Source organism: Sminthopsis crassicaudata, chromosome 2 (assembly GCF_048593235.1).
Source record: "Sminthopsis crassicaudata isolate SCR6 chromosome 2, ASM4859323v1, whole genome shotgun sequence".
Taxonomy (NCBI): domain Eukaryota; kingdom Metazoa; phylum Chordata; class Mammalia; order Dasyuromorphia; family Dasyuridae; genus Sminthopsis; species Sminthopsis crassicaudata.
In genome coordinates, this window is record NC_133618.1 from 206,214,472 (window position 1) to 206,235,672 (window position 21,201).

The window sequence follows — 21,201 nt, forward strand, 5'->3', positions numbered from 1 at the left end:
CAAAGGAAGCCGCGAAACCTCGTGGACCCAGCCCGTACCGGAAGTAAAGTTGGAGCGCCTCCGCGCCGCCCCGGCGACGCCGGAAGTGGTGCCGGTCGTGCTCTGACTACAGGGTTGGAGCTGCGTCTCTTCTTGAGAAAGCTGTAGCTGCATTGCCGTGGTGCTGGCGGCTCGTCGGTTCTCCTCTTACCTCGTCCCTTCCCTTGACCCCAGAGATGTCGGCGATCCCGGCGGAGGAGAGTGACCAGCTGCTGATCCGCCCGCTGTAAGTAGCCTGGGGAGGGAGAAGCTGCGCGCCGCCGAGTCCGAGGGGGAGGCCGTGGGAGCTCGTGAGGGGTAGCCTGGGAAGGGGGGCTCCCTAGCCCCGCACTGACTGCAAGACTTAGCCGCGCTCCTGCCGCTGGCGTCTGTGGGCTCAGGCTGTTGTCCGTGCTCTACCGTAAATGCATCTCCCATTCACCCCCATTCACCTGTGGGTCCCTGCCACTTTCTACGGGAATCCTCTCCTGACCCCCTTTTTTCCTCCCCCGGGGTCAGTGACCTTTCCCCTCACGCCCGCGCCCCTCTGTTTTGCATCGCCCTGGTGCACCGAGATCACTGTGTGGTCGTCGCCTTCGTTGGCGTCTCGGTCTCCTTACTAAGACTGAGCTCTCGGAGGGCATCTCTAACCTAGTACTTCCGTGGTAGGAGAAACTTAACGTATGTGTGATCGGCAAATGAACCAGTGAATAAAAGAACTGTGGGCCAAAGACCTCCTCTCCCCTCTCTCCGACCTTTGGTTTCCTCTCTGTAAAGCTGCCCATCGCACAGGGTTGGCTTCTTGATTAGGACCTTTTTTTTTTTTTTTTTTAAGAATCCAGAGAAAGTATATGGAAAGAACTTTTGTAAATATCCAAACAGTTACGACCTAACAAACGTCCATTAAGTTACTGTTAGGCGTAATTACATTGTATTGGGGGACCACAGCTTCCACGGAAATAAGTAAACACCAGGAACATTGTGTGTGTGGCGTGGTGTTAGCCTTTGCCTTTACCTGTAGGGAAATTTCAGAATTGTTAGGAGAGATAAAACACAAAACTAATGCTAGATAAAATATGGTATGGAAGAGGGAAACGTCGGGACAGAGTGCTAGAAGAAACTGGAGGAAGGGGAAATTCCATCCATTTGGAAGGAGCGAGTGAGCTAGAGTCAGGAAGAGCCAGTACAAATATAGCTGTGTGATTTCTAAAATGTGAATCGGAAAGCACCACTTGCCTCAGAGTACTATGAAAATAAGATGAAATAATTTTTGTAAAGTGCTTTGTAAACCCTAGAATTATACATAAATTCCAGATATAGATTTGGTGTACCTAAAGTTAGCCTTGGAAAAAGGGAGAGATTTTGGCAGGCAGATGACAAGGGCAGATATGGAGGAAAAAAGGTAGGAAAAACCCCTATGTAAAAAGTGAGATTTTAGCTGTTACTTGAAAGAAAGAGAGGTGAAGAGTGAGAACATTTCCATGCATGAAGCAAGGATAGCCAATGAAAATTTGTCTTGTTCAAAGAATTGAGAGTAGTGAATGTCATTGGATCAAACTGTCTGGGGCTAGGAGTGGAGTGTTAGGTGTAAGAAGACTAGACCCTATGAGCTAGAGAGAATAAATAGATGTATTCATTTTGGAACAAAGAAAGGCGGCTTTGTTATCTTTTGAGACTGGTGGGAAGGAGTTGGAGTTTAGAGAAGTGAAGTCACATTCATAGGAACATAGATTTGGAGTGGGAAATGATCAAAGAGATCACCTAACCTAAACCTAATCTTTTTTTTTTTTTTTTTTTTTTTTTTGCTGATGAGGAAACACATCCAGAGAGATTAAGGAATATGTTCAGTTTCACATATAAAATAAGTCACATAACAGATTCAAATCCAACTCTGTTGATTCCAAGTCCTCTAGTCTTTTTACACTGTAGCAAGTTGCAATAAAGGGATATCAGATGGCTTTAGAAATAATGGAGATTACTTTTGGAGATGGTAATTTGGAAATTCTCTATGTTAATTGGCTTCTTATAATTAAGCATCTGCCTTATTTATATTTGTCAGTTATTTACTATAAGCTAAGTGAAATATAAAAGAATGAATGAAGAAAAAAAGCATTTATTATATACTTGCTGTATGCCAAGCATATGCTAAGTGCTGCAGATTAAAAAAAGGGAGGTGAAGGGAATGATGACAGCCCCTGACTTCACAGACTTTATTTCCTAGTAGGGACAAACAGCACGTATAAGGGAGTAGCTTTGGTAGCCAGGAAGATTTGTTTTGGATTAAGAATTTGTTGAGTTGATGAGAGGAACTTTGGAGGAGTTGATTGACCCCAGTGATTGGCAAGAATGTAACCAAGGTAAAATATGAAGCAAGCCTGGGACTAGTTAAATATAGTAGGCCATGTAAATTTACCCTCACCCAATTAAGAATAGCATGAGTTGCACAGTGAAAGTTCCAGAGCTGAATGGACTATAGAACATTTAGACTGTAGAACCTTAGGACATTACAGCCTAAAGAGAAACAATAATTCTAATGGCTCATATTTACATTGAGCCCCTTCCTAGCAACCTTGCTATAGGACAAGTAAATATTATTATCTACTGTTTACAAATGAAATAAGAGACTTAGGAAGGTTTTTTTATTTGCATATAGCTAATAAGCTACAGAGACAAAAGTTGAATTCCAGTCTTTAACTCTCACTGGTACTTTTAATTATGTCAAGATGTACTACAGACATGCCCATGAAATTGATTAAATAACAAAAGGATCATTACAAACAGTAACTGCTATCACATTCAGAGCACTTGAACTGGTAAACTTCCTAGTGAATGCAGAGCTGTTCAGGATTAGAGGAAACCCAAGGTTTAGTAAAGGAGCCCTTTCACCTTCCTGGAGTTCACAAGTCTAGTAAGTAATAGGATATACCACTACAGATAATACTAATGTACAGTACCACATAATAAATAAGGCATGAAATAGCATAAAGTGCTGTTTGAGGTCTCTAGTAATTAGCTAGTAAAAGAATTGGGGTGAGCTTCACATATACTTGTAATATTTCATTTGGATTTTGAAGAATTCTAGAAATTCAACCAGAGATGAAGTAGGATCTGAGCCATATGAACATGATAAGCAGCATATTTACAGGACATTTATTATGTCATTGGATCATAGATTTAAAGCTGAAAAGAACTTTAAAGACCTTATTTTGAAAAGGAGAAAACCAAGGCCCCAGGATTTAAGCAATTTGTCTAATTTACCTGAAGTATAGGGAAAATAACTTAATATAGAAGTAACTGAGTTAGTGTTTCTTATTTAAATTATAATAATCACATTTTCATATTCATAGTATTTTAGAGCTACAAGATATCTTAGACATAACTAGTCCAACCTACTCATTTTACAAATTTGGAAGTAATTTGTCAATAATTTAATGGTAAGAGGTCAATGACAGAACAGAGAGTAGAATAATCTATTGATTCCAAGTCAAGTATTCCCCCACCACCACCACCACCATACTTCTGGGCCTCTCTAATTGTGGAATATAATTAAATGGTAGTAGAAATGAATAATAATATTCTTTAAACAAAGCACTTTGTAAACTAATTATTAGGGAAATGAAACCAAGATATCATATACTCTCTAATATGCAACATGTAATGAAAATAGAAGACATGATTTTTATCTTCATGGTAATGAAGATCTTATATTGAATGCAAAAATAAAAGGTACACACAATTACATGCTATAGAAGTTCAGTGTTGGAAGAAATTAACATCAGCTAGAAATTTTGGAAAGTCATAATGGAGGCAGTGGTACTTGAGCTGGACTTTAAAAGATGAGTCAACTTTAGCTACACACAGAAGCATTTTAGAAGAGCTTAAAAAGTATGGCTTATATATATATATAAATTTTTTTTTGGGGGGGGGAGAGGCTGGGATTAAGTGACTTGCCCAGGGTCACACAGCTAGGCAGTGTTAAGTGTCTGAGACGATATTTGAACTTGGGTCCTCCTGAATTCAAGGCTGGTGCTCTATCCACTGCACCACCTAGCTGCTCCTGGCTTATAATAAATTTAATAAGAATAGATAACTTTTAAGATTGACTAGCAAAGAGGAAAAATTTGAATAATTCAGAGGAAAAAGAAAGACATTTCAGTCATATTTTAATTTAAGCTTATTTGTTAAATTCCATTTGCTGTTTTATATTGGTTTATAAATTTTATTTTTCTGTATAATGCTGAAATATTTCTAGATCTTTATATATCACAATTCATTTAACTTAAAAAACAAATGATCAGTGTAACTTGGATATTTAATTACTCTGTCAAGATTTTCATTCAGATACTTTAATTTAACTTTAAACCTCTAGCTCTATAACATAACCTTCAGAAATTTAAACACATACATTCAAACAAACACAATCCGTGAACCTAAATTGTTCCCTTTTCTGGTAATTTTATGTTATTTGTTTTTCGTTCTTTTTTAAAGATTTTTAAGGATTCCTAAGGAGTTCTCACTCAGAACTCCCCAAAATATGTATTTTGCTTTTAAAAGGGAAAAGCATCGATTGATTTATTAGCATAGTTTTGTGCTGTTATTAAAGTTTTGCCTTAATATGTTTGCACAGATATTTGTTTCTTTTGATATTGTTATTGTTTTATTTTTTTTACAGGGGGGCTGGACAAGAAGTAGGAAGATCATGTATTATTCTGGAATTCAAAGGAAGAAAAATAATGGTAATCACTATAAACATATATATATATATATACATACACATGTAGTATAAATCTGTTACTGTCTAAAACAAATATCTTTGTAATGATCTTTGAATTTTCTACAAAAGCATTACTAGTTAATATAATTAAAGAGTTCATCAGTTTCACTGCTGTCTGTAAGTTAGAATATATGCAAAAGTTTCAATCAGGATTCTAGACACTTGATAAAAACATGCATTTATAATAGATAGTGTGACTAAATATTTAACTCCTTCTTCTATGAAACAAAAACATAGTTACTTTATTGTGCTTCATCTTTTTTTTTTTTTTAATTAATTTTATAATTATAACTTTTTTTTGACAGTACATATGCATAGGTAATTTTTTTTTTTTTAACAACATTATCCCTTGTACTCCCTTCTGTTCCGAATTTTTCCCCTCCTTCCCTCCACCCCCTCCCCTAGATGGCAGGCATTCCCATACATATTAAATATCTTATAGTATATCCTAGGTACAATATATATGTGCAGAACCGAATTTAGTTGTTGTCGTTGTTGTTGCAAAGGAAGAATTGTATTCGGAAGGTAAAAATAATCTGGGAAGAAAAACAAAAAACAAAAAAAAAATGCTCACAGTTTACACTCATTTCCCAGTGTTCCTTTTCTGGGTGTAGCTGATTCTGTCCATCATTGATCAGTTGGAATTGTATTAGCTCTTCTCTATGTTGAAGATATCCACTTCCATCAGAATACATCCTCATACAGTATCGTGCTTCATCTTAAAGAGAAACATGGTAGGGCAACTAGATGGCACATTGGGCAGAGCACTAGCCCTGAAATCAGGAGGACCCGAATTCAAATGTGGCTTCAGACCCTTAACACTTCTAGCTGTGTGATCTTGGGAAGTCATTTAACCCTAATTGCCTCGCAAAAACAAACAAACAAAAAGAAACAAGCAAGACAAACATGGTAAACTTAACTGTTGTTTTTAATGGCATAAGGGTAAATCCTCACATAAGATCAGAAATTCATAATAATATCTAAAATCCACGGAGAAAGGTTTTACCAAATTATTTTGGAAGAGTTCATTTACTTTGCTCTTAACAAGGCATTTGGGGAAAATAGGTTCAAGTTCTACCTTTGACACATCTCATGTCACCACAGACATGTCGCCCAATTTCTTGGTGCTTTCTTGAGGACTTATATCTTCATACTCTGTCATAAAAGGTTCAGATAGATTTGCATTTATTTCGAGAAGTCAGTGATATTAAGTAGGTAAGAGTGTCACCATTCTATTGTGTCCATCTTAAACATGATAAATTAAAGATAAATGTTTGTGAACTTTAATAGATTTTTTTCAGAAGCTATATTTGTACTAAAAATAATTTAATGAGTTTTTTCCCCCTATTCTTATACAGTTGGATTGTGGAATTCATCCTGGATTAGAAGGAATGGATGCTCTTCCTTACATTGATTTGATAGATCCTGCTGAGATTGATCTTCTCTTAATTAGTCAGTAAGTCTTTTCTTGAATAAAGATAATCATTTTTGAAACATGTTTTTCGTAATGATTATTCATGTTTTTAAAATAATTTTTATTTCACCACTGGAATGTCAATACTAGTGGAAAGTGGAAGCTGGCATATCGCTTAGGGATTTTTTAGTACTTTTGCATAATTGTATTTTTTTACTATCTTTGAAAAATGTTCTATTTCTTCTTACTTTTCATTAGTTCTACTTTTCTGTATTAACTGGCAAAAATTGATCATTTGATTACATCATTAATGGGTTACCAAGCACTTCATGTCAACCAGTAATATTGCTACCCCACTCAAAAGTCTTCAGTGTGTATTATTGTCTTTAGAATAAAATATATGCTCCTTAGTCTGATTTTTCCAACTCTTTAAAATTTAGCTTCAGCCTACCTTTCTAGGCTATTTTGTTTTAGTTCACCAACGCTACTTTTGAGCCAAACTAAACCACTTGCTGTTCCATGAACTACTCATTCCATCCTAGTCAGTGCCTTTACATAGACTTTAACCCCCTGCTTGGAATGTTCTTCTCATTTCTACCTCTTAGAATCTTTTATTATTAGCAACCTCCCATTTGAAATCTTTTCCCAATTGACTTCCCCAATTGATAATGCTTTCTCCATGATTATATTTACTTATTTATTGTAATATAATTTAACTAATAGGAGATAAGTTCCTTGAGAACAGGAATGATTTCATTTTCAACTTGATATACACAGTACCATGCACTTTTGAGAGAAATAGTTGTTATTTCTAGGAAACTAGCTGAAGCAGTAAGGCTCCCTGAGGAAGAAATAGGAGGCAGCAGATGTTAAGCCTCTTCCTTCAGGATTCAAGATCCTGAAGCCAGTGACCCCCATACCTACTTCCAGTCTAGTTCTCACAGCCACCACTGAGGGGAGAAATTGTTGAGAGAGGCCCATGCTGCTTATCATCTCCACCACCAACAATCAGAAGTGTAGAAGCCAGGGTGGCAGCAACCCAACCTCCCATCATCATTCCTGTTTCCAGTACACTTCTCAGAGTCATCATTTGGAGAAACATCTCCTTTGGAGAAAGGGATAGCTCAGCTAAACACCTTAGGAGAGATGGGAGGCAGATGTGCTAGGCAAATCAAATCACCACCTTGGCTACCATCACAACCTGATAGGAACGGTCTAAGACCCTGAATTAAGCTCATCCAAGAGTTCCAGGAATGTTAACATAAAGTAATATAAAAGAAAAAGCATTTACTTCTGCTTTGCCACTGTGCCTTAAGGACTTGCTGCTGTATCCTATATGTGTTGTTTCCTTCATTAGAATGAATGTGAACTTGAAAACAGGGATTGTCTTTTCTGTTTGTATCTTGCACACGATAAGAGTTTTATCAATGTTTCATTTATTCATTTCTCTTTTTTACATATGACTGTGATCCTACAATATTTTCTCATACTTCTATCTGTTCTCTTTTTGCATATGATTGCCTTTTTAATTTTACCTGAGTTTCCATAATTAAAGCTCTAAAACTGTTTTAGTCCATATTGCTGTTGTACAGTAAATTTTTGTAGAATGAAAATCAGAAGTATGATAAGAGTTGCTTGTAGAAAATGTTAGATGAGACTGAATGGTGGTGCTCTATACAATATAAAAAGAGCACATCACATTAATTAGTACTTGGTCCCTATTTTGTGCCTTTGTTATAGTTTGCCAGCATGTCTCAACTATTCCTTGATATGAATGGTTTGTAATTTCTTGTCATCTTAAAAAGATGGCCAAACGTTCATTGTTTGAAAATCTGGATTTATTTGTAACACTCTTTAAGTGTTGTCATAACTTGGAGATTTTTGTATCAATACAGGAATTTTTATACTTGTTTAGGGAAACAAGTGCTTTAAAGCAAAAATTCTCTAATAAGACTTTGAAATTGTAAAAGTAGTGTCATAACTTTCTTAATTATATATTGCTACAAATGACTTAGGCACACAATTTTAGTAAATAAATTCTAGTAAAGGTATAAAATTTAATTGATTATCTTTATAGTAACTTAATTGCATTATATTATTGTAAAACATAGAATCATTATACATTACCACAGACACTACAAAAATTCTTTTAGCGTTTACTTATTGACTTTATATTGCCCTTTTTCTCCAAAAAGTCTTGACTCATTTCAAAATTAATTTCCATTTTTCAAGTGGAAAAAAAAGTAATCTAAAGCACAAGTGTTCAAAAAACATTGACAAAAAGTTCCTTTTCCTATTGATCCAGTGAGCATTTGTTAAGTTCCTGCTGTTAAGTGCTACCCCTGGGGATACCAGCTAAAAGTGAAATAGTCCCTGACCCTATAAAACTAAGATTCAACCAATTGTAACAATATACATATAAGTTGGTATACACAAAAACAGTATAAAGTAGTTTGTAAGGGGAGGGCAGCAGCAACTGAGTTGATCAGGAAAAAGCCCCTTGTAGAAGGGAATAATTTTTTGAAGAAAACCAGGGATTCCAAGAGGAATGAGAGGAGGAAGAAGAGCACTGCAGTCTTGTAGGACAATTATTGTAAAGCACTAAGGTTGGAGTATCATGTGAGCAGCACCAACAAGAGCCAATATGAATAGAACATGGAATACACAAAAGGGAGTAATTGTGTAAGAAACTTGGAAAATTATGATGTCTGGGTTGTAAAATAATTTTATTTTTGAAAATTAAAGAGAACTGCTGAAGGTTAATTAAGGAGCTGACTTGATCAGCCTTGGACTTGAAATTGAGTGAATTTGGCTGTGTGGAACATAACATATAAGGAGACTTCCATGAGGCAAAGAATCTAGTAAGAATCAGTTAAAGTTAATCTAGTTGAGGGATGACAAGCTCATGAACTAGGATGGTGGCTATAATGAATTGGGAGAAAAATGCATCTGTGAGATGTGATAGAGATTTGGCAGCTGATAGAATATGTTGGATGGATAAGTGTGAGGAATTAGATGTCACTGAGTTTGCAAACCTGGAACACAAAAACAATAGTGGTATTGTTAACCAGAAAATGAAGACAGTTAGTGGGGGTTGAGATCCTGAATTCTTAGGCATGTTGAGTTTACAATATCTGTGGGCCATCAACTTGAAAAATCCAGCAAACTGTTAATTGGTACAAGATTAAAGTTCAGGGGAGATAATGGCTGGATAAATAGATCTGACAATCTAGCTACAGTAAATTTATTCTCTAGTTATTGCCAGACTAGCCATGTTAAGAATTCCTACTCTCTACCAAATTTAGTTGTGTTTTTTTACCTTCCCTGTGTTGTTGTTCTTTTCTCAATAACACCCAGAGATTAGATATTCTTAAAGGGATGTGAAATTTTGGATTTTATATTATTGCACATAAAAGAAAAGTTATGAATATTTTGTTTAATATTGATTTGACTAACCCAGAAAAGTACAGTATAATATTCACTCAGTAAACACAATTTGCCTCTTATATAACTGGTTGCCCTGGTTTCAAAGTGTATCAGACTTTGAAGTCCCAAATAATTCAACCAAAAACATCTGATTTTATTAAAGAGAAACTAAGCATGCACATATTTCCTGACTTTTTAAATTGTTTCCTACTTAAAATTTCACTGTTCCATGATTCATCATAGCAAAGAATGCTGGGGAAAAGAAGTTTGAGAACCACTGCAATAGATAAATAATTCCTGTCTGTGCCAGATTGCCATTTGTTTGGATCCTGTTATGGAAATATTATATCCTATGTATTATACTTTCAATTAACTATATTGAATAATACTGCAAGCATATCAACTGCATTTCTTTTATCTTAAGTTTCCATTTAGATCATTGTGGTGCCTTACCTTGGTTTCTTCAGAAGACAAGTTTCAAGGGAAGAACATTTATGACTCATGCTACAAAAGCTATTTATAGATGGCTTCTTTCTGATTATGTCAAAGTTAGGTGAGTTACTACCAAATTGTTTATAAATGACTTTTTTCATACATTGCCAGAAAGTGTTTGAATTTTCCTATTCCATTCACAATATTAATTCCCACACTGGTCTTATTTATCCCTCTAAATATGGTTTGTTATAATACCAGAGTGTAGGTTGTAATCACAGTTACAGACCAGTAGTTCCTTTCAAAATAAAGAAGGAATCAAATATTTATATCATTGTCATACTTCTAAGCCAATATTAAATAGTGGGAGAAATGCTTGGAATCAGGAAAATCTGGGAACAAATCTCACCTGATATGACCTGTATAACCCTGAACAAGTCATTTAACTTTTCTGAATCTCATGTTTCTCATCCACAAAATGGGAGTAAAATATACCTTTAGTTTCTCTTATGCAAGGTGGTTGTGTGGCTTACATGTGGTTTACATCTGAGGAACTTTTTATAAATTTTTTAATGTAATATAAATGTCAACAATAGTTAACTAAAATTGAAGTTCACATGATTTGTCAAAAAAAAATCACTCCTCTTTACTAAAAAGATTACAGATTTTTTTTTTTATTTGTAGCCTGAGTTATATGTTAAAAATTTAGAATTTTTATGCTTAATTACAGTGATCATGTCTTATAATGTATGTTAATATGTGTGTATGCTTGTATTTATATGTATATTCTCATAAAACATCAACATGATATAGTGGCTGGAGGGCTCACCATTGTGTGTGGAAGGTCTGGGTTCAAGTCTGACCTGTATCACACACTAACAAGTCACCATCCTCTCAATGTCCCAGGTGGTCCTCTAAGACTATAAGATACAGATAAATTGTTAATGTCTCTTGACAAAGGAAATGTTTCCCCCCAATGAAATGAACCAAAACATATACGATTGGATAATTGTATTCTAATGTTTAATTTTTAAAATTTCTTTTAGGAAAACATTTTCCCCCCGTAATATATACTATGTTTTTTCTCAAAGGTGTGCTTGTATAATTATCAGAAATGATTACATTCTGAAAGGATATGTTCTTTGAAATACTGACCTTTTTTTGTTCACATATTTGTTTTAGATAATTCTCTTTTCTCCACAACATGAAGTTCTTAAGAATTTCAAAAATGACAAAACAAGTTCTTTGGCATTTGCTCCTATTGATTCATTGTTATTCTCCAGCTACATCTAATCTTGTAGCTATTTTGATTACTCTCTAGATGTACTTTCACCAAAATGTGTAATTCACCAAAAAAACAAACAAACAAACAAAAAAACCCCAAACATTTCAAAATAATTTGCTAAGCTATAGCTATACAATTTATTTCATGAAGGTATACAATTTAAGATTTAAAGTAACAGAACATTATAAAATGCCAATAAGAATTCTATCTAGAATGTTAAAGAAATTCTCTGGTGTAGTGGAAAACCACTGGATTTGACATCAGAAGTCCTGAGTTCAAGTCTTGACAGTCAGTATGCTATCATTCCTATCCATTTTGAACATTGGAAATGACCATGCTTCTCTATAAGTAATAAAATAAGTGCCTTGAGTAACAGTTTGTTGTTGTTGAGTCATTTTTATACTCTCTAACTCCTTTATACCCCATTTGGGATTTTCTTTGCAAAGTGGTTTGCAATTTTTCTTCTCCAGCTCATTTTACAAATGAGGAAACTGAGGCAAACAGTGACGTGATTTGCCCAGGATCAAACAACTAATAAGTGTCTTAGGCCAGGTTTAGTTAGGGAGATTAGACTTCCTTCCTTCAAGCAAGACACTTTATCCACTATGCCACCTAGCAGCCCTAAAAGAAATAGTAGCTTTTATATATACAGTACTTTGTGGGTACAGAATAATTTTAATATATGATCTCATTTATTCTTAGAAGAATCCTGTGATGTAATCCAACTTGAATAATAAACTACCTTCTTCACCAGGACTTAAAAAAATCAAATATGATAATATGTGCAATAGAACTTTATGACCTAGAGTATAGCTATATGCTATTCCTTTCTTTTTTAAAATAAATGTTCAGTTCCAAATTTTCTTCCCTATTCTCCTTCGGCCATTGAGAAAGTAAAAAATTTGATATCATTAGACATATGAAGTCATGAAAAACATTTCCACCCTAACTATGTTCTGAAACAAAAAGACAAGAAAAATAAAGGGGGGAAAAATCTGTATTCTGAGTACATCAGTTTTTTATTTGGAGATGGATAAAATTTTTATATTATGGAATCTTTGGAGTTGTCACAGATCATTTAATTAATCATTATTTCATCCCATTCATATATCTTAACTTGATCAGATATTCTACAAATCGCAGTTTCCCATTTTTGCGAACAGAAATCAAAGGCTGTCATAAATATTTTTATACATATAGGATCTTTTCCCTTTTCTTTGAAATTTTGGGAGTTTAGACCTAGTAGCAGTATTATTGCATTAAAGAATATACCCAGTTTCATAGTCTTTAGGGAATAACTTTAAATTGTTCTCCAGAATAGTTGGACCAATTTACAACTTCACCAACAGTGTTGACTCACATCCGCTTGAGCATTTGGCACTTTTCTTTGCTGTCAATCCAATGGGTAGTAATTTAGAGCATTTTTTTTCATGTGATTGTCAATAGCTTTTATTTCTCTTCTGAAAACTGCCTGTTCATATCATTTGGTCCTTATCAGTTGGTTACTGACTCCTATTTTTATATATTTGATTCAGTTCTATATATATTTTAGAAGTAAAACCTTTATTGGAGAAACTTGCCATAAACATTTCTTCCTCTCCTCCCCCATTTCCTGCTTTTCTTCTAATTTTGACTGTACTTGGGGTTTTTTTTGTACAAAAACTCTAAAATTTTATGTAATCAAAACCATCCATTTGAACCTCTCTATCCTGTTTAGTCATGAATTCTTTCCCTATTCAAAGATCTAATGGGTAATTTCTTCTATGTTCCCCTAATTAATTAATTAGTTGATTCCCTTCTGATATCATCCTTTATGTATAACTCATGTATCCATTTTAAATATGTTTTGGTATATGATGTGAAATGTTGGTCACTCCCTAGTTTCTGCTATTCTGCTTTCTAAGTTTTCTAGCAGTTTTTGTCAAATAGGGAATTTTTGCCCCAATAGCTGGGATCATTGGGTTTATCAAACAGTAGGCTACTGTGTCTATTTGCTTCTTTATGTTGTATCTCTAATCTATTCCACTGATCATCCATTAACTCTAAACCATTTTCCTAGAATTCTAGCTCTGGAGCCGAAAGGAACCTCAGAGGTATCTAGGCCTTTAAACTATGCATTTTATAAATGAGAAAACTGGAGCCCTGAGAGGTTAATATGATTTGTCCAGGACTATACAAGTAGAAAGCTTCTGAGGGAGGATTTGAATCCAAATCCTCTGACTGGAACCAGTGCTTTTTCCATTTTACCACATATTGCCTATTATTCAGAATATTCCCTAGTCTTCAGAGACTCATGATTTCATTCAAATGGATCTCTCTCCCTCCATCAAATACAGATTTCAATTCTTCCCTACCTTAGAAAATTGTTTCATGAATTGTTTGGGCCAAAAACATTTTAGCACCTCTTGTTCAACCTCTTAGTGATAATAAGCCTATCCAAATTTGAGTAAGCTGGTTATTTAATAATAGTTTCTTCCCAGCCCCTTTTTCATTTTACTTCAGCAGACATTAAGTACCTCTTCTGTGTGAGGCACTTTATTAAGTCCTAGGGATAAAAACATAGTCGTGCAAGACTGAACTCAAGGTGTTTGAATGCTAGTGTTTAACATCTTGGAAAAATCTACCTTGCTTTCAGTGGTGATATTCTTTTTTTTTTTTTTTTTAATTAAAAAGTTAATCAGGACATTTATTTTATTTTTTTTTTTTTACTTAGTAACATAGAATTTTAATGGCATGTGGATTCTTAGAACATAGAATGTTTTTTTTTCTTTTTTTTTTTTCTTTTTTTTAATTTTTTATTTTATTTTATAATTATAACATTTTTTGACAGTACATATGCATGGGTAATTTTTTACAACATTATCCCTTGCACTTACTTCTATTCAGATTTTTTCCCTTCCTCCCCCAACCCCCTCCCCCAGATGGCAAGCAGTCTTACATATGTTAAATATATTACAGTATAATTTAGATACAATATATGTGTGTAGAACCGAATTTTTTGTTGCACAGGAAGAATTGGATTCAGAAAGTAAAAATAACAGTTTACATTCATTTCCCAGTGTTCCTTTTCTGGATGTAGCTGTTTCTGTCCATCATTAATCAATTGGAATTGGATTAGCTCTTCTCTATGTTGAAGAAATCCACTTCCATCAGCATACATCTTCGTACAGTATCATTGTTGAAGTGTATAATGATCTTCTGGTTCTGCTCATTTCACTCAGCATCAGTTGATGTCAGTGGTGATATTCTTGTAGATGCCAGTAACACCTTCCACATGAGGATGCAGCAAGGAATATTTTAGCATAAGCATTTGAAGTAATTATAACATAATCCACTTTCTTATATTTTCTATAAATAAAAAAAAGGAATAGCTTTATTAAAGTATTTTTCCTATTACTTTAAAACAAAAAAGGGAAAAATGTTTAATCTTATATTTCATGTTCTGTTGTTGTTTTTAATTTTAGTAACATATCAGCAGATGACATGCTATACACTGAAACAGATTTAGAAGAGAGCATGGACAAAATTGAAACGATAAACTTTCATGAAGTAAAGGAAGTTGCAGGAATCAAATTTTGGTGTTACCATGCAGGCCATGTTCTGGGAGCAGCCATGTTTATGATTGAGATTGCAGGTGTAAAGGTACTGTGAATCATCTTGTGAAGATAAATTGTAATAATAATGGAAAGAAGTAAAGAGTCAGGAGATATATGTTCAAATCCTGACTATACTTAACATCTGTGTGACTGTAAACAGGTCACTGAGCCTATTGGAGCCTCAGTTTTTTTGCCCTGAAAAGTGAGGTGGTTTTTTTGTGTGTTTTGTATTTTGGGGGAGAGGAGGAGGGTGTGTTAGTGTTTTGGATTTTGTTTTGTTTTGTCTTGGTTGGTTGGTTTCTTTTACTACCTACATTAGAGAATTATTGTGAAGAATTTTTCAGACTTGAATTGCCAGTCTTCTTTTGACCATCAGGTATATGATAAATGGAAAATACCATGATGCTTCACACCTCCACTATACTTGTTTATACATATATGTCTCTGTGTGTGTGTGTCTGTGTGTGTGTGTATATATATATATAAAATCATTGTTGATTTGCCCATTTTTATTTTCTTTAAATATTTTCTTTAATTGGGTTTGCTGCTTTGATTCAGTTGGGTATATTAATTCTAATCAATATTTGTAGTTCAAAACAATAAAATAAAATTTCAAAAGTTAAAAAATAAACTTAAGTAATCATAGTCTTCATCTGCTTAGGTAATTTAATAGGGAATAACCTCTGGTCTTATATTTTATATTAAGAAATAATTTGGCAGCTATGTCACTGTGCTCCCAAAAGAAAGAAAAAAGGAAGAGAAGATAAATAGGCTATTTATCCTGTTTGCAGCAATCTCTAATAAAATTATCTAGGAAAAAGTTGGGACAAATATTGAAATTACTAATTACAAGGTAGCATATTGATTTTGATATAGGCCATACTTTTTCCCCATCAGATCTAGCATATTTTGAAATCTGTCTGAAGTTTTATAACTTGATGATGATGGTAATGATACTTATGAATACATGTGTACACAAATCATTCCTAGATTTTATTGGCTTAATTATAAAATGTCCAAAATCCTAATTCCTTTCTCAACTAAATACTTTGTCTTTCATAGCTTTTATACACAGGTGATTTCTCAAGACAAGAAGATAGGCACTTAATGGCAGCTGAAATTCCTAATATTAAACCAGATATTCTTATTATTGTAAGTATTGGTGATTTATTTAATAGATTTTTAAAAAATTTTAAATTTGTTTTTAATATCCTCTTAAGTTTCCCTTTATACCTTTCTCATTGCCCCTTATAAAGACACACCCCTAATAATAAAGAATTTTTGTCTTGTGTTTATTGAATTAGTATAAAAGGTAATGTGAATTATGTAGAAATCGAATTGTATGTATTTTTAAATATAAAGAAATAGTTTTTTCCCTAGCTGTGGGGAAAAGTACTCAGCTCTCATGGATTAACCTGACCTTTGGAACTAAAAAAAATCAGGTATTGATTTATGTCTACCATTACAATGCAACTTCATCCTTTGGCTTCTAAAAGTGGTAACCCATAGGAAGGTTTATCTTGAAAGAAAGTAATGGAACTAGATGGAGCAAGTAATATGTATCTACCTGGCACTTTATCCCCAACATTTTAATCAAGGTGAAATTACTTTAAAGTCAACATTTGCCCCAATCTTGAAGAGAAAAAGAAAGTATTAATTGAAACCTGAGAGTCTTGTAGATGAGAGAAGAGAATCTTTGTTTTCTTTTTTGGCACTTAGCATATGATGCCTTATATTTTTAAATTTATTTTTCTATCTTATTTATCTTTATGTATTTTATATTTTATATTTAGTTTTAGGGAGATGTACATGACATGTCTCCCTAACTGGTTTATAAGTTCTTTGAGGGCAGAGAAGACATTATACCCTTCTTTGTATGGCCTTCTCCAATATAGTATCCTGTTTAGTAATGGTTTATTCAATTATGTCTGTAAAGTTCTAACCCCCTACTCTAATGTCATGGAGGTTACCACGGATTCTTGAAGATGTCAAATGAAATGTAAACTGTGGCAGGTTCTGTCAAATTGGGGAATCTTTTAATGTCACCCATTAATCTTCTGTTTGAGATCTCAACTAGAATAACTAAATTTTAAGAGACTAATGCTTAGTTGGCAGCAATTGTGATTCACATGGTAGGCGGGAATACCTGGTGAAATCCCAAGTCTTTTTGAAGTATATGCTTGCTGATTATGGTAAAATGTCAGCTCAGAGAAATTCAGTAATAGATTGTGTTACAAAACCTTTTTAAGCTCTAGTTAGTGATGGTCTTTCTCCACTAATGTCTGGCTCTTTGGGAGCAGTGGTAATTCTTTGAATGTTCATTTACTTGTTGATGGTTGTACTGATAAACATCAGGCATTGAGATTTATATAGAAGATTCAACTTCTTGGTTATAAGGCAAATAAATGATCTCAATTTCTGGAAAACATGCCTGAATCATTATCTTCTTGGCAAGTAGGTATCATAGCAGGCAAAAGCATCAGATTTGGAGTCTGGGATCAGACAGTCTTCAGTCTTAGTTCAAATACACCTTCAGACACCAACCATGTGACACTGGCAAAATCACTTAACCAGTGTTTGCTTCAGTTTCCTTGTGTGTAAATAATAACACCTATGTCTGAGAGTTTTGAGGATCAAATGAGATAACCTGTCCTATTGCACTTTGGAAATGTTAAAGCATTATATAAATACTAGCTGTTGTTATTATTAATCTCACCTAATGTTAAGTGTCTTAAGTCTGCAAACAAATTATTTTATGGTAGAGGGATAGATCATTTTATTTGAATGTCAATCTTTTTAAGACACTTGAGGTTGGATATATGTCTCATTATTCTGATATCCTACATTATTTAGGAATCTACATATGGGACTCACATTCATGAAAAACGAGAAGAGCGAGAGGCAAGATTCTGTAACACTGTTCATGACATTGTAAATCGAGGTGGCAGAGGTCTTATTCCCGTCTTTGCTCTGGGACGAGCTCAAGAACTTCTTTTAATTTTAGGTATGTTTCCTCCCCCTACTCTCCCAACTTTAAAAGGCATTTACAGAAAGTATCATTGAATAAATCGGCTGAGGAGACTTTGTATTTATATATAGCATCCTTAGTTTATCCTCTTACATTCCTATGAAGAAGTTACACTTACAGCCATGGGCAGCTTTACAGTTTTCAGAGTGCATTATCTCACTAGAGCAAGTATCATTATTTTCATTTTAACTGATAAGGAAATTAAGAACCAAGAAGATTAAGTGATTTGCCAGATAAAATAAGCTGCTGAAATACTATTTGGAAGTTGGATTTCCTTATACTGGTCCTACAGCTGTTTCATTCTCAACTCTTTAATCCTTCCCTCCTAAGGATAATTCCTCTTTCTCTGTTGTCATCACTCCTTTTTGGACCTCTATTTTGGATTACTTCCATATTCTATCTTATCTGCTCTTGTGTGAGTGCTGTTAAATGCTAAACAACTTCACAAAACCATGCTGATAGGGTCACTACAAATTTCTTATCTAATACCACTTTGGTTCTCACTGATAGCCTTTCCACCATTCCTTTTTGATTTTTATCAATTTTTCCCATAATGAGTCTTCAAACATCATTTTTCTTCTCAAGCCACCTATACTTCTGTTTCCTTCTAGGGTACAAACAGAATTTTTACCTCTCTAATCTTAACCACCCTGCCTCTTTTAATGCCACGTAGAATCACATTGACCTTTCTGGCTTATCAGCCAAATTCTGATTCTAATTCAAAGCTTCATTCTACTCAAACCCTCAGATCTTTTGCAGAACAGCTTGTGTTATCTAACCTCATGTTTCCCATTTTGCACTTGCTGAATCAGTTTTTGGACCCAAGTTTAAGATGTTAGATGATGGATTATAAATTTAGATCTGCAAGAGAGAGCAAAGATTATCTGGTCTAACCCTTTCATTTTATTCATGAGGAAACTGAGACCCAGACAGGCATAGGAACTAACCTAAAACAATAAATAAATCTCTACTTTTATTATTACACAGGTAATAAGTGACAGATCCTCTGACTGTGGAATGAATCAGTTTTCTATCATTTCAGATCAATATTATATTTCCCCTTTTAGTTCCTTGAAGGCAGGTCCTGTTTTGCTTTTGTCTTTTTTTATAGATATCTAGTTTAGCACTCAGCCTAGTTCATAGTGGGTGCTTTAAAAATGCTTTTTAATTCATTGGTGAATTGAATTCATTAAGGGCAGCTAGGTGCTATACTACTATCTCTTTAGTTATCAATGTTTTCTTTTTGGTCACAATTTTCTGGCAGGCCAGTTATTCCTGTATTTTCTCTTTATCTGTTCTCCAAATCTGTCGTTTTCCTTATGTTTCACATTCTTTTCTAGTTTTTCATTCTTTAGGTTCTTTTTGTTATTTCTTGGTCTCATAGTTTCACTGGCTTTCTCTTGCCCTATTATGATTTTCAAAGAATTATTTTCATCTTTTGAGATTCTGTATTTCCTTTTCTAGTTAATTAATTTTTTTCATAATCTTATATTTTTAGATGGTTTTTATTTTTTTATTTTTTCCAGAATGTCTCTTGATTTTTAAATTTTTTTTTTTTTTTTTTTTTTTTTTTTGGAGTTCTATAAATTCTTTCTGGACAGAGAGCCATTTCACTTTACTCTTTGGGGGTAGAAGCTTTTTTTACTTCAGCATCCTCTGAAGCGGAACCCTGGTCTTGTTCCTATAGTATGTTTCTATGGTAGGGTTCTTTCTTCTTTGCCAGTTCATTTTTTAATTTTTTTTTTTTAATAAGAAATATTAGTATAAGTACCACTGATGGAAGGGAGGGGAAGGGGGGAGAAGGGGACAGTGGTAGTGCCTCAAGCTTTCCTTCAGCTCTCCCCTCTGACCAGAACCCACACCAAGAGTTACACCCCTCCTGCAAGTGCCCACAGCCAGTAGTATCCCTGCTGCCCCTGCACTCACAGATACTGACTCCCTCTTGCCCAGGGCCCTATATCTGCAGCATAGCTAGGGCCTGATGTTCCCAATCAGCCAACGTTTAGTCAGTCTTCCGGGAATCAGACTTGACAAACAGTCAGGGAGGCTCCAGCCAGAACTAGCCTGGGGATGTTTGCACTTCACATAAATTCAACCTAGGGATTTTCTTCAGATCTTGTTGGATCCCCGTTCTGCTCCATATCTTTGATTTTTCTCCTTTCTTTGTTGACTCTGAGATACAAATTTGTTCTATATGTGGGTGAAATCTGGAGAGCTTAAAATTTACCTATTTACTCTGCCATCTTCCCAGAATCCTCCTCCTCCCTCCTTAGTTATCTTAGGTATCAACTTCCTAGTAGCCATTTTTGATCTATTCTTTCCAGCCTAAATATTGTAGGAAAAAAGTAGAAGCCAAATAAATAGGTTTGTATTTCTGCTTTCTCTGTGTCATCAGTTTTTGTCATCCCAACTATCCTGAGCAGAAGTCTTATTCCTTTTTTCTAATACAGCATTTATATAAAAATACTTTTTCTTATTCTTAGCATATTTTACCAGCTGTGGGTTATTCTAAGTTTTGGTATTCCTATTATTCTTCCAATTCCATGCTATACTGTTGTGCTTCTTAATTTAATATCTTAATTTAATTTCCTCTTAATACATACCTAGATGTGTGCCTCAGAAATCTAAAGTAGTACATCAGTGCATTTAAACTCATCTTTTTTGACTGCACTTCTTTTTCCCTTTTGCTATAATTTTTCTTTGTCTCCAAAATATTAACCTTTGGTGTTTCTCATTTTTCTTGGACTTACTTGAAGTCTGCTTTCCAAAATCTAGGCTGTATGTCACAGCATCTTATAATTCCTTCCTGTAATCTTTTATAAATTCCAAGATACACACACACACACACACACACACAGGTTCCATCACCGCTGTTTTAGCACAAAGTGGTTCAGAATGGCAGTTTCTCTCATTAGTTATTCTTCTTTAAAGATGAAATTATCATTAAGACAAACCAAGAAATTAATAGCTTTATCATCTTTATTAGAATGTCCAGGCCAGGCTTGTCATCTGTTTCTCTGACTTTTCATCTGTTCCCTTTTTCTATCTAGATTGTCTTTAAGCAGAGGGCTCAGACATGCAGCCTGAATACCTGCTGTTTTCCCAAGTGGCCATAACCAAATTTAAACTGTGACTGAGAATATTTAACAAAATAAGTGAAAATAAAATATATAGATAACATTACATTATAAAACTAAGTCAGTATATGACCTTCAAGAATCCTTATTT

General features: G+C 34.4%; 2 protein-coding genes across 3 annotated transcripts in view; both read left to right on the top strand.

Moving 5' to 3' along the window:
* LOC141552709 (uncharacterized) overlaps positions 1 to 21,201 on the top strand; it is a 178,635-nt gene that overhangs the window by 52,882 nt on the left and 104,552 nt on the right. The gene's annotated exons all lie outside the window — the stretch shown is intronic.
* CPSF3 (cleavage and polyadenylation specific factor 3) overlaps positions 55 to 21,201 on the top strand; it is an 83,630-nt gene continuing 62,483 nt past the window's right edge. Inside the window, exons 1-7 of one of the 2 annotated variants that reach the window (XM_074288101.1) lie at positions 55 to 265; positions 4,691 to 4,754; positions 6,151 to 6,248; positions 10,057 to 10,185; positions 14,814 to 14,991; positions 16,008 to 16,097; positions 17,799 to 17,949. In XM_074288101.1, the coding sequence (XP_074144202.1) occupies positions 216 to 265; positions 4,691 to 4,754; positions 6,151 to 6,248; positions 10,057 to 10,185; positions 14,814 to 14,991; positions 16,008 to 16,097; positions 17,799 to 17,949 (760 nt within the window). In that variant the 5' untranslated portion in view covers positions 55 to 215. The remainder of the gene's footprint in view (positions 266 to 4,690; positions 4,755 to 6,150; positions 6,249 to 10,056; positions 10,186 to 14,813; positions 14,992 to 16,007; positions 16,098 to 17,798; positions 17,950 to 21,201) is intronic. The other variant, XR_012486158.1, reaches the window with a different exon arrangement.